Here is a 12,675-nt window from a genome sequence, read left to right on the forward strand (position 1 = left end):
TCCTGTCTCCTTTGATGATTCCCACCATAGGGTGTGTAAGTCACCAGGACCAACTCAAGCATGCAGCAGTCTCCAACAAGTACATGTGCTTTCCCCAGCCCTACACAGATATTCTCAGTGCCCAGGAGACAGCCATGTCTCCAGATGTTGACATTCAACACCATTTCCATCGACAGCTTTAGGAAACATCCAAAGGACAAATCATCCTTTTTATTCCTTTTCCTATGGAGTGAACTGGGGAGACAGAAAATCTTATTATTCTCCTTTGGGACATAAAGAGACATTATTGATAAAACACAACAGGGCAGTGGAGCAGCCACAGAAATTATTCACTCCTTTTCTTGCATGTGGATGGAGGCTCGTGCACTCAAAATCACCAGACTTCACATCAGGCTGATTTAATTGGATTTATTGGAGGAAAACAATTAGTCATCCCTTTAAATTGTCATTATGATAGAAATCTTGATATGTATACATGATTGTCAAGGCAGAGAACCACTTGCGATGTAGCCCCATGAACAATTTGCAGAACTGCAAACTCATTACAGATAAAACTTTTGCAATGCCTTAATACATGCATGGAGTAAATACACATTCTCCCTTCTTTTTGGACACGGATGCTGTTATGAACTTGTTATCAATCACAAGACCTGCAATATTAGGCACACTGACATTCCTTGATTAAGATTAAAGCCTTTGTAGAAAACATGCTTGCATTTTCATTAGAAGTCAACTGAGGGATGTTTTGCAGTTGGGGATATTTGGGGAGTCACTATTCTGGGCAGACTAGGCTCTTTTTTCCCACTGTTTTCTGGCTCAAATAAAATATCGATCTAAAAAAAGGCCCAAATGGGCCAAAATATTGTTTCTCAACTAGAGGTCAATGTACACCAGGTCACTGATGTTGTGTTGACCAAAACATGAGACACACCAACTGAGCTGCAACCTTCCACCCTCTTCACTTTAGGGGTCATGCTTGATCTAATAAGACAGCATGAGTGATGCCATGCTGGGCTCAGGGGATGCAAGATGGGAGATGGAAAAGCTCAGAGCTGCTCCAAGCAACCCCCTAGGAGCTCCCACCCACCAGGACCCACAGCACACATGAAACCTCCTCATGGAGCCTCACAGCAGGTGCTGCCTCAGCAATCTGAACCCAGGCTGGTTTACAGCTGTAACTGATGGTGTGTTGTGCTGCCACACAGTGATTTGGCAATGCCACAGCCCTGGCTGAGCACCAGCCTTGAAGGGGGGCTCAAGACTTCTCAGTGTTTTTGGCCACCATGGAGAATATTTTCCAAGGATGGTGCTTGCTCCCCAGACCTGCTGCTTGGCATGCCCTTGCCAGGACCACAGAGCAATTCCCAGTCCTTCCAGATGACTCTGCTTTGAGTGTTGAGAACTCAAGGATTTTCCACACAGCAGCCACTCAGGAGCTGGGACCAAAGCCCAGGTGATGCCCCCAAGAGGTTTGGGCTGGAGCAATCCTGTACCCTGCCTTGGAAAGACCAGCAGAGATGAAAATGGGTCAATGACTAAGGGAAGAGAAGGCAAGGGCATGGTTTCCATGTAGAAGAAGGAAAAATACCACACCTAACTCTTCCATGGGTAAATGGTATTATTTGGAGGTCAGGGATTAAATGGTAGTATTTAAGTGGTGATGCTTTGGGAAGGATGGGATAGTTTAGCTCAGCTCTCTGCCCTATTTTGTGCAGGCAAAGGATCACAGCATCTTGGTCCCCAAAATGCAGTTCATTCTGCAACAGGTGAGAAGAACTATCTTGCAGGAAGAGAAAAATACTAAGAATTGAGTGAACCAATCTGAATTTTCTCTAGGAAAAATGAACCAAAAGGAAAAAAGAAAAAAACCCAAAGAGACACACTGGCATGTTTCTTGGCAGCTCTGAGAGTTAGTGACCCAGGGAAGGAATTTTTGATGCAGATCAAATTTGTAAGTGTTGTATTAAAAAAGGGATTCTCACCTCCCCAGCTCCCTGCTTCTACATCTGTGTATGTGACTGCTGCCTAATTTTAAGCTGCTCTGGATGGTGACTCTTCCTGCACATGCTGCACAGAACTCAACAGAAAGACAAAATACATTACCAGGCTTTGCAGTATATCTTGTTTACAAAACATCAGCTTTTGCATTTACTTCAACTTAACAATGGATTTTGAGTTACAGATACATTGAGTCATTTAAAAGCAATACATGGAAGTAACTCCCTCAGAGAGAAGGTTGGGTTGATGTGGATAAAGAAAAGGCTCAGGAAATACAGAACCAGTGAGCAGCAGTTTAATACATGCAGTGCAGTATCATGCATTTATTGGACAGTTGATGCCATCATTGGTTCAGCAGTGTTTGCCACAATGCTTGGGAGCACACATGCCCTGATTCCACTCTGAGGATGGAAAACCTGTAAGAGCCATTCCACTGACCTTAGCATTCATGAAGAGGAGGGGGGAGAAAAAAGCTACCTGGACAGATAAGTGGCACTATTTGTGGTGGGCAAGGGGGTTTTGAAATCTGGAGTCCAGGCTAGAGAGCCTCTATCCTCTGCTACAAACACTATTTACACAGCTTTGACCCAACCACGCAAAGTCAGACCAAAAAACCTGGACCAACTCCTGATGACCCACTGGAGGGATCTGTGACCCCTGGGGCCACAATGTGCAGGTGCACCCACAAAGCCACACGTGTGTCACAGGGAGCAGAGCACCCCACAGGCTGGGAAGGCAGGACCCTGCTGCAGGGATGGGAGGGAAAACAAAAGGCATTGGGTAAAACTTGCTGCTGGGCATGAAATATGGGATGACTAGTTTACCAGGGGAAGTAAGGGTTCATGCAGTGTTTGTGAGCAGGTTGCTGTTCCCTCACTCAGCCGTTGCTGACAGTGATTTGCCACCTAATCCTCCACTCTTGGTCTTGATGCTGTTTTCCTTGGATAGTGTACTCTCCGTGTGTGTTTCTGCTTTTTGCTTGAATGAGTGTTGGAGTTTCTGGAGCAAATAAGCACAATAAGGAAGGCAAAACTTCCTTCCCATTATTAATTTCTGGGATGCATTCACCCCCAATTCAGACAGGTAAATATTCATGGCTGCAAGAACAGGAATAATTGCATCAAATGAGAATTTCCATATGCTGAATGGAAGCTACTTCTGTACCTTGGGGCTCAGCCTAGAAACTTATTTTGCCAGTAGATGAATCCCGATTCTTTGGAAAGAGCAGAAGGAACAGGCCATAGCCTGCATGATCTTGCTGGCAAAGTCAATCTGGTGTTTTTATCTGGTGCTCATTCAGTGCCGCTCAGGGCTGGAGCTGTTATCACAGGAGGAAGTAATAGCACAGGTTTCCCTAGAGCTGATCTTGTTAATGCCAAGTTCACATCAAAGGGCAATATCCTCTCTGCTTGCCAATGGCTGAAAGCTATCTGGCTTTCTCTGCAGGTTTGCTTCCCTAAAAATAGGAAGGGGACAACCTTGGGGCCAGCTGCAACTGCATTTCATGGGCACCCTGGAGGCCCATGTTCTGGTTTGCAGAGGGTTTGGGGAGAAAAGCCTGAGATCAGAGGTTATGCTGGCCCTGGGACAGAAAAAAACTTAGGACAAGACCTGAATTTCATCAGAACCAGGCAGGGACCCAAAATAACTGGTAATAAAAAAAAAATACTGTCAATAGCCATGGAGGTATGCAGGACACATGCACAGCAGAAACCCCTATTCATTGCCTACAGCAGAACTACATGGAGATGTCTACCAGTGGGATCACACCCCTTTTTGTGGTTTGATTCGTGTCAGGAATGAACCAAATTTCTTGGTTTTATTTCAGCACCACAACCATAACACACACACAGGGCATAGGTAAAATATAGGTAAAATCCTAGTTGGTTTTTTTTTTAAATTTTTTTTTTTACCCACTACTCTAATGGCACCTGTACAACAGCAACCAGGACAGAGGAGAGAGCAGCAGCAGCAGAGTGGCACAGAGTGACACAGTCTCAGGAAAGCAACACTGCCAGGTTTTCCCCACACTCCTACTTCCCCACCAGCCGTGTCGCAGGGCCAATATCCATTTTGTGCTGCAGAAGGGGTGATCCAGCAGAGAGTTAGGATGCACTGGGAATGAAGTCACATGCAAAATCATCAGCAGAAGCCCTTGCCACTGCAATACTGACTTTCAGCTCGCAGAGTTCACGGGCAGCCTGTCCTCACAACTTCTTCTGCAGGCTAAGGGGCCAGCTGGAGCTTTTCTGGATTTTTTTGTTTGTTTGTTTTGTTTTCCCAGCAAGAGCACTGCTGTTGGCATCAGAGATGGCCTCTGTGACTCTGGAGGTAAAAATCAACAATCAAAGCTGCAAGCAAAGAAAAAGAAGGGGAAGGAGCTGAGGAAAACAAGTTACAAAGGAAAAACCCATCGGTACCAGTAAAGTAAAGCAGAAAAGGGTAACAAACAGAGTCCAGGCTGAAGTCCTCATGCAAGCAGCAAATCACAGATTGTTTAGCAGGACAGTTCATTGGAAAAGAGCCCAGAGTGATTTTTGCACCTTGTCCTTCACAGCAAGGCCAGCTGGGGATTTGTTTTGAAGCTTCTACTGTGGGGCTATTCAGCCTTTCCCCCATGCCCACATTATTTTCTCTACCTTTGCATTCTCCTGTGAGAGTGGCTGAGCAGAAGCAGGCTGGGGCAGGGGAAGGACATGCAAAAGCACTGGAGCATCCCTGGTAAGCAAGGCTGGAGTGTTTGCCCTAACAGGCTGTGCTGCCAAGGGGCAAATGTCTCCAGCCCTCCCCTATAAATGTGGCCTGGGTGCTGCCCAGTCCCCCCTGTTAACAGATCTACCCAGATTTAAACTGGGAGGTTTTAACCACGTGATGCTTCAGGAGAGATCTCTAAGCATTTGGTGAACCTGGGTCAGGTCTCCAGCTGTGTTTCACTCATACCAAAGAAGAGCTCCCCACCACCAAAACTGTAGCAGAAAGAAACAATTTTGCTCATAAGTGCTTCTGTTTCTTATCTTATGATCCCAGCAGTTGATAGCGAGCCAAAGAGAATGATGACAAATTACACAACCAAGGCAGATTATTACTTGCAGAAACAAAACCAAATCACACTAATTCCAACAATGGAAGGAAAGAATAGCCCTCCCAACAAAAAAAAACAAACACAGAAAGCACCCAGCAAGGAGGGGCAGCCAGTGCATGGGAACCCCCCCATCTGCAGGACAGCATGTCTGCCTTCTCTCCTGTCACTGTTCTTTGTTTTGGAGATGGAAATCCACTTGCTTTTCTTTTTTCTGTACGGTTCATTTGGATGCTGTATTTTGATCAGTGGCCACAGCAACTCCTGAGGTCAAGTTCAAACCAGACCTCAGGTTTCAGAAGAGGAGGTGCAGAGGGAACATTTGAGCCCTAACCTTTAAAACTGCTCTGCAGAGACAAAACTATTCCCTAACTCAATCCTGCTTTTGGTTGCAGGTGTGTCAATGTGGGGAACTCCACTGATGCCAGACTGGGAGACTGTCTATTTACAGCCTGCAACTGGAGCAGAATAGGGCAGCCATGCTTATGAAGTCATGGGGATTCAAAATACCTTGAATTTCTTGGGGTTGGAGTCTCTCAAAACTAAAACTTCCTTACTCAGGCTGGTAAAATAAAGTGGTCTTAGACTGAGTTTAAACTGTGTTCTACTTGTGTTTTCATGCTTTTGCAGCAAGACATAAAGAGCTCAGATGTAAATGCCAATAAAAAGTGCCTGGTGGCAATGGCCAGGGTATGGGGACAGGAGTGTGACTTGCAGCAAGGAGACCCCCTGACCTTCAGTCTGCCCAAATCCTGGTCAGGAGTCCTCACTGTGGAAATTATATGGAGTCTTGCTGTAAACCCCCAACAGTTCAGTATCTGCTCTCTTTCCTAAAATGAGAAATTGAAGTTGCAGTCTTCCCTGTGTGAGCACCCATGCCAGGTTCAGCACACTGGGGTGCACAGGGCGCATCCAGAGCTCACTCAGGTGTGCCACAGCCCTCTGAAAACAGGGAGCAGCTTACCACAGAGGAAACTAGAGAAACTTGGTGCAACAGCTCCAAGTGCCACCAAAGGAGTGGCTATTTCAAACAGAGTCACTGCCACCTATTTTCCAGCATTTTTTCCCCCAAGGTTTTTTTAGTAAATGGATGAAATCCCAGCTGTGCTGTGTGAAGTCAACCAAAGCTGGAGCAGGATATAGAAGTCTCAATGAAAAATACCTATCTTATGGCTTTTCCCAGCACAAGCACTATTGCCTGATACATTCAGCTCTGTCTGTGACTGGCTTTCACAATTTCTTGTGCAGGATAAGGGAGGCAAGTGTGGCAACAAAGCATGCTGCAGGGAATTGTGCCTCTGGCAGGGATGGACCTGTCTGGGATGTGAGGGGCTCAGAGTGCCCAGTGAAGGGCATCTGCCTCTGCCTCTGCCTCCCCTCTCACCTCCTCAAAGCAAAATCAGATGGGAATTTCATTGAGGTAACCTGGAGGGAGCCTTTTAGCAACTGGGCAAATTTGCTCCCCTCTCTGTTTCAAGCTCCTTTAATGCACAGCAGCATTGTGGAGGCTGTTCCTGAAAGATGCACCAGCACAAAGAGCCTGGGAACTGGATGCATTCAGTAATTAAAAAATAGGTAAATTGGGCTTGCTTTGGTGTATGAGCTTCTGGGGAGGAGGGAGAGCCAGTGGCCCCACTGCTGCCAGCTGTGCCTGTGCCTTTCAGTGAGGTCCTGCTTCCCCAGCTCAGCACTGTGTCAATCCTCATCCTGATCATGATCAGATCCTACACCAGATCCTGCACTTTGCACCTAAGAACCTGCCAGTGCTTTACAGAGGGCTTCAAGCACCCCTCCTCTCCCCTCCTCACTTTTGGCTACTCGGGGAGGTGCTGAGCATCAGCAATGCCAGGCAAAGCCCCAAGGAGCTGTGGGTGCTGGGAATCTCTCTCATGAAGCCCTTGGGCTGGATGCACCCCATGCCAGAGGGCACTCTGTGGGGAGGCTGGTGAATTAAATATCTTTCTTGAGCAAATCAGTGGCAGGGGATGATGATTCCCACCCCTGTATCTTCCTTTTCTTCCCCTCTGCTCACAGCACACAGTGACTGGAAGGAGATGGGAGCTGCAGGATGAGGCCATGCTCTGTCATTTCCCTTGCACAGCTCTGGTCAGCTCCTGCCTGACTCCCTGTACCTGCCTCTCCTCTGATCCCCAGCATGCAGGAATGAGGCCAGGGATGAGCTGACTCCCAGCTGGTGGCAATTTAATTCTCCCCATGGCTTTCAATGAGGAGGATGTGGGGGAAAGCAGCAGTTTCTTAATCTGAGCAGTAACAGCTCTGCTAAAGCCAGACAGACTTGCAGTCCTATTTGAGGAGCAAGAAATGGCATGCCATTGAAATCCTCCCATGTTGCAAAGTTAATGCCAATTCCTACCTACAGAAATAGCCTATCCCCCAGCAAACTGGAAGAGGGACATTACTTGAAGTAATTTTTAAAAGAAAAAAATATGCTCAGGAAAGTATTTCTATTTAAATAATCCAGTTGAGATGTTTGTAGTTAATGGAAAAAAAATACAACATATACTGTTACCTACACTGAGAAAAGAGTAAATCACTGGGGGAAAGAATGAGTGTTCATTAGTTAGAACATTGCTAGACTCACATACATATATATATATTTATATATATATATATATATATATGTATATATATATGTACAGCACCAGAGACTGTTAGATTCCGTTCCTCCTGGAGTCGTTGCAGTTTGTGATAAATGAAACATTTCAGAATTGCAGTATAAAATATGGCCATAAAAAAATCTTCTTTCTTCTAGTCCTTGGCCGAGCAGGGCGGGTGGTGCCAAGGCCACTGCCAGCCCCCCGTGCTCACTTGCTGCCGGTGTGCACCGTGGTCACTGTGGTGGCTCTGGGTCTCCGGTCCCCTCCCACCGCAGAAACGCCTGAAGAAGCAGATGAAACAAAACTACAGAGAGTGGATGGAGACATACCTAAAAGGAAAGCCAGAAAGACAGTTAGAAATGTTATTTTTTGGAGGTGGGAGCTTGGGCGAAGAAGCTGAGTTTGTTTCGTAGCGTGCTGTGGAGCAGAGAGGATTGCAGCTGGAGAAGGGGCTGCTGGAGAGGATTGCAGCTGGAGAGGGGGCTGCTGGAGAGGATTGCAGCTGGAGAGGGGGCTGCTGCTCTTCCTGCCGTGGTGGGTTGGCTGGGTACCTCCACAGGGCATCTTCTGCCCATTGGTCATTCACCTACTGCCACCAGCAGCAGTGCACACCATCTCAGGGACTCAAGGCCCAGTTTCAGTTCAGCCACACCAATGTTACAGTTCCAGGGCTGAAGACAAAGAGTTGTAGGGTTCAAAAATCCCTCCAGCATTGTACTTGTTCAGAATAATTTCCTCTTGGGCATGTTAAAGATGATTAAATGTCACACCAAGGCCATCTAGCTAAATGAACAGAGCTGTGCACCTGGGCTAAACACAGTTCCCTGGGCTTCCTGGGAAGCTGCTGATAAAGAAGTACAGTGGGTCAAATTCATTGCTGAGTTCCAGTAAATCTAGAGGGAATGTAAATTTGTGTGACTTGGACATCACTCTAGCGACAGCTCACATTGCTCCAGGCTTTGCTGGCATGTCTCCAGGGCTTCCAGCTGAGATGTAGGTTGATTGAGGTTGAGCATCTCTTGAGTACCAGGATTCTGGTGCAACAAAAGCTGTTAGGTGGGGATCTGGCACGGTCGCCTTGCTCTGATAAGATGCAGGTTCAGAGTGATTAGAAATACAGTTCATTTTTCCAGACTGGCGAATAAAGGATTGATGAAACCTAAATTAATATATTCTCAGACCAAAGTTTGGCCTTTTGACCCTTCAAGACCTTTTCGATACTTGTTGGGGCTTTTAACTACTTTTCCATGCTTCAATGTGGCATTTCAATCTCAAGGAGGATTATGCTGTACCTATACTTGGCCACATTCCATTTCCCATTGACATTTCACCACTTGGCATCACACTGCAATTTATCTAGTACTTTAAAAATACAGAGCTCTAGGACCTATAGATAATCTAGGCAGTCCAGTTAAGACTAAATTGAATAAACCAGCCATGGACTGAGAATCAGGCCAATATGCTTGAGAAATCCTGGCTGATTCCCTTAGGAATCCTTTCCTGTTTCCTGACAGGTAGCACAATCCAGCCTAATGCCTGATCTCTGCTGTGCCCTGCTACAGGAGGGTTTGGATGCAGCCTGACATAATCTACTGTCAGGCAAAGGCTGTACTTAATTGTCTTCAGTGATGTGAAACTGCTGCATTTGAAGCTATTTGGAGAGTTCAAAAAGTGTCTATTAATAGCACCAGGCAGCATTCTATTGTGTAATGGTGGCACAGCTGGATCATGTAACTTGCTGCATGGGATCTTTCTTGTGCAAGGAGTCTGTACCCAGAGAAAACTGCTGAGAAATAAAGAGCTAGGAGAGAGACCTCAGAGATTTCCTTTTTCCTATCAGGAGGTACTGGGTGGAATGTATTTGATATGTCAGATCCCTCTTAATTCCTTGTATTTGCTGCTGGCTCTCCTCATTGGTTCTCTGGGGCTCCAGCATCTCCTAACTCTTAAGATTATTTCTTTGGAGAAGAAAAGCTCTTCTGCATTGTCTGCCAAGCTGGACTTTAACTGGGATGCTTGGAAATCTTCCAGTATTTTTCTGGCATGTAAAAACTCATCCTATCTTAACACATCTGGTTTAATCCTTCATGTCCTGGTTGGCTTCACCACTGCAAAATACGGTTGGATTCTGCACAGGATTCTGTAGTCATTAAACAGATTTCTTTGTCTTCCCATCCTTTCTGTTCACACATGTTTTAACACTTTTCAGACTACTGATTGCCATTAATTAACACCATTTGAGATTAATCAAATGGATGGATGGAGATTAATCACCCACCAGTTTAACTGCACTATCACCCACCAGTTTAGCAGCAAAGCATTCATCAGATGATCTAGACCTGACTGGGGTCCAGCCTTGCCAAACTGCAACAGGAACCAAAACCAGGGGATGTTTCTCCCACACAGGGGGTTTTCTACACGGCTGCATGGCCAGTGCATGGTTAGAAGTGTTTTGAGGATGGTCAGCATCACTCCTTTGCAGGTGCCAGGTATGTGCCAGGAGCACAGTGATGGTTTTTTGGCAGCAGCTGTAGGATTTGGTGCTGGGCATCACAAGGTATGAATCCCCACCAGGCCCAGTATCCAGAGGGAAGGGGGCTCTCCCCTGGCTCAGCCACAGCACAGGCTGAAAAATTATCTCACAGGGTACCCAGAAGGCAGAACCTCCCACCAGCTGTGGGGGAAACCACCCACAACTGCCCATGGCAGCAAGAGGAAACAGCTTCCACACAGAGCCACCAGGACTGTGGCTGGTGGAATGTCCTCACCAAGGAGCAGGGGGTGGCAAGCAGGGGTGGCAGAAGCAGAGAGCAGCATTATCCAAAGTCCATCCTGAGCAACAGGATAGTGCAAGGCACAGTCTAGAAATGACTACTTCAGTCCACAGCAAAGCATTCCTTTTTAGTGTTGCACTTTAAAGTAACTCCCCACAACTGTAAAGTCCACATTCCTCCATTTCATGATGTAAAATATCTACAGATGGACAGGAGAGAAAAAAAGAAATGCTCAGAAGCCAGAGAAGAAACAGGCTTCATTGCAAAGGTTGCATTTCTGTCTTCCAAATAATCCCTTTGCTGCCACGTCCCTTTCCCTGGCATTTAGAAAAAATATATATCCCAAATATCTGAGTCCAGTGGGCAGTTTGCAAATATCAATTACAGCACAAAACAAATGTGGCAGAGAGCCAAGTCCCACAGTGGTGCAGAGTCTGAATCCTGTTCAAAGCTCTTCGTGCAGGAGCTTAACTTGGACCCAGATTCTTAGGAGAGAAGCTGGGTTTGAATGGCAGGCTCAGTCTTCTCCACGGAAATGGACAGTAAGGCAATTTTTAAAGAAAATTGCCCTATCATAATACTGTAAACTCAAACTTAAATAGTTTGAGTAAACTTTTTCAAATTTCAACCAAATACAAAGCTTCATTGCTGTGAGGCTCTGGGTCGTTTTCCCAAGCAGAAGCCCTTTTTCTCCAGAAGAAACTGTGATTTTCTCCCAAAAATCACCGAGCTAAAACATCTTTTTTTTTTTTTTTTAGAAATTGCAACACAATTTTTCTCGCCAGCCAAAAATGACAGCCCATTTCAAACCCTCAATTTAACCACCCGCTTGCACAAAGCCAAACCTATGGGCAGCGAGGACTGCAGCCTGGGGGGTCGGGGGGAAAACGGGGATCCCGTGGATTTTCTGGGCTCTCCCAGGATGCTGGCTACTCACAATCTTTGCGTGTGGCCGTGTCGGGGAGCGGCGTGGCCAGGCTGAGGGTGCTGGACACGCTGGCGCTGGCGCTGTCCAGGCTGCTGCCCAGGTGCAGCCGCCGCATGTGCCGCACCACCGCCGTGGCGTTGAACGCTTGCTGCAGGAAACACGGCAAGAAAGAAATGGAGAATAAAAAAAAAAATTGAAGGCAGAAGGGTTGCTTGTGATCCTCTCCTGGCTGCTCAGAGTGCCAGGATGGGAATAAGCCTGTTGTCTTTCAAATTTTTCACGGATTTTAAAGTAGGAAGTGCATTATCAAAACTTTGTTGTCCTAGGGCTCAGCTGGGATGCAGCAGCCTACAAGTGTTGGAACCCAGGAAATTCCTCTGGCTGCCCTGGAGGGCTCGAGCCCCTGCCTGGGGGGCTCAGAGACCTTGGCACAGAGCCCAAGACCCCTGAGCCTTTGATCTTGACCCATGGAAAAATAATTACCAACCTTTACATGAAGAATTACAAGTCAAGAGAATTTAAGTAGAATAATAGTTTATCACAGGGTGAAAAATAGATTTTTGGGGTTTTTAGAATGGGGCTCAGGGTCACAAGATGGAGGAATCTGGGCATGTCCAGTCTTTCTCCTTCTTCTTGGCCTCCATCTTCTGGGTGATGTTGGCACTTTTAGATTGGCTTAGAGTAGAAGCTCACTGTCTAACATAGGTGACAGGTGTTGGGAAGTTATGGTAAATAATGTATCTGTAGTTTTGAGTATAAAAAGATAACACCACCTCTGAGGTGGGCAGTGTGCCTCAACCTGACCTGCCAGACAGACCTCAGCGAGTCAGAGAAAAAATGTTATAGATAAGAAATAAAAAACAACCTTGAGAACGAGAACAGAAAAATCCTGACTCCTTCTTTGACTGCCAGGCTGGGAAAAAGAGGCTTGTACGTATCTCAGAGTCACTCTGACAAGCAGAGATTCTGAGATACAAGAAAGTCATATTTGACAAACCCATCCTGGCCCCAACACACATTTCTTTGTGTCCCTGCGTGGTGCTGACCCCAGTCCACCAAAAACCACAGGTGCTTTAGCTATGAGCAACCCCAGCCCCATTTCTCACACTCTTTATATTTGGTACTTGGCAAACACCATGCTGTATGAGAGGCCCTGCAGGGCGATGTAACCTAAGCCTGGACCAACCATTTTGACCACAATTTTGGGCCACAAAAGCACTACCCTGCTGCAGGGATGGCTGTATGGCAGAGCTGTGTCAGTGTCAGTGTCACCCCTCA

The 12,675-nt window shown here is 46.4% G+C and overlaps 1 protein-coding gene across 3 annotated transcripts in view; it reads right to left on the minus strand.

Annotated features, from left to right (window-relative positions):
* Positions 1-394: 394 nt before the first annotated feature.
* The window catches only part of CAMK1D (calcium/calmodulin dependent protein kinase ID), a 221,187-nt gene continuing 208,906 nt past the window's right edge, over positions 395-12,675 (minus strand). Inside the window, exons 10-11 of one of the 3 annotated variants that reach the window (XM_030959829.1) lie at positions 11,407-11,545; positions 395-4,349 (exon numbers count right to left, since the gene is read on the minus strand). In XM_030959829.1, coding sequence (XP_030815689.1) covers positions 4,303-4,349; positions 11,407-11,545 — 186 coding nt within the window. In that variant the 3' untranslated portion in view covers positions 395-4,302. Of the gene's footprint in view, positions 8,025-10,451; positions 10,669-11,406; positions 11,546-12,675 lie in introns of those variants that run through there. The other 2 variants (XM_030959827.1, XM_030959828.1) reach the window with 2 other exon arrangements.

The sequence above is a fragment of the Camarhynchus parvulus genome, chromosome 1A (assembly GCF_901933205.1).
Source record: "Camarhynchus parvulus chromosome 1A, STF_HiC, whole genome shotgun sequence".
In the NCBI taxonomy this organism is placed as follows: Eukaryota; Metazoa; Chordata; class Aves; order Passeriformes; family Thraupidae; genus Camarhynchus; species Camarhynchus parvulus.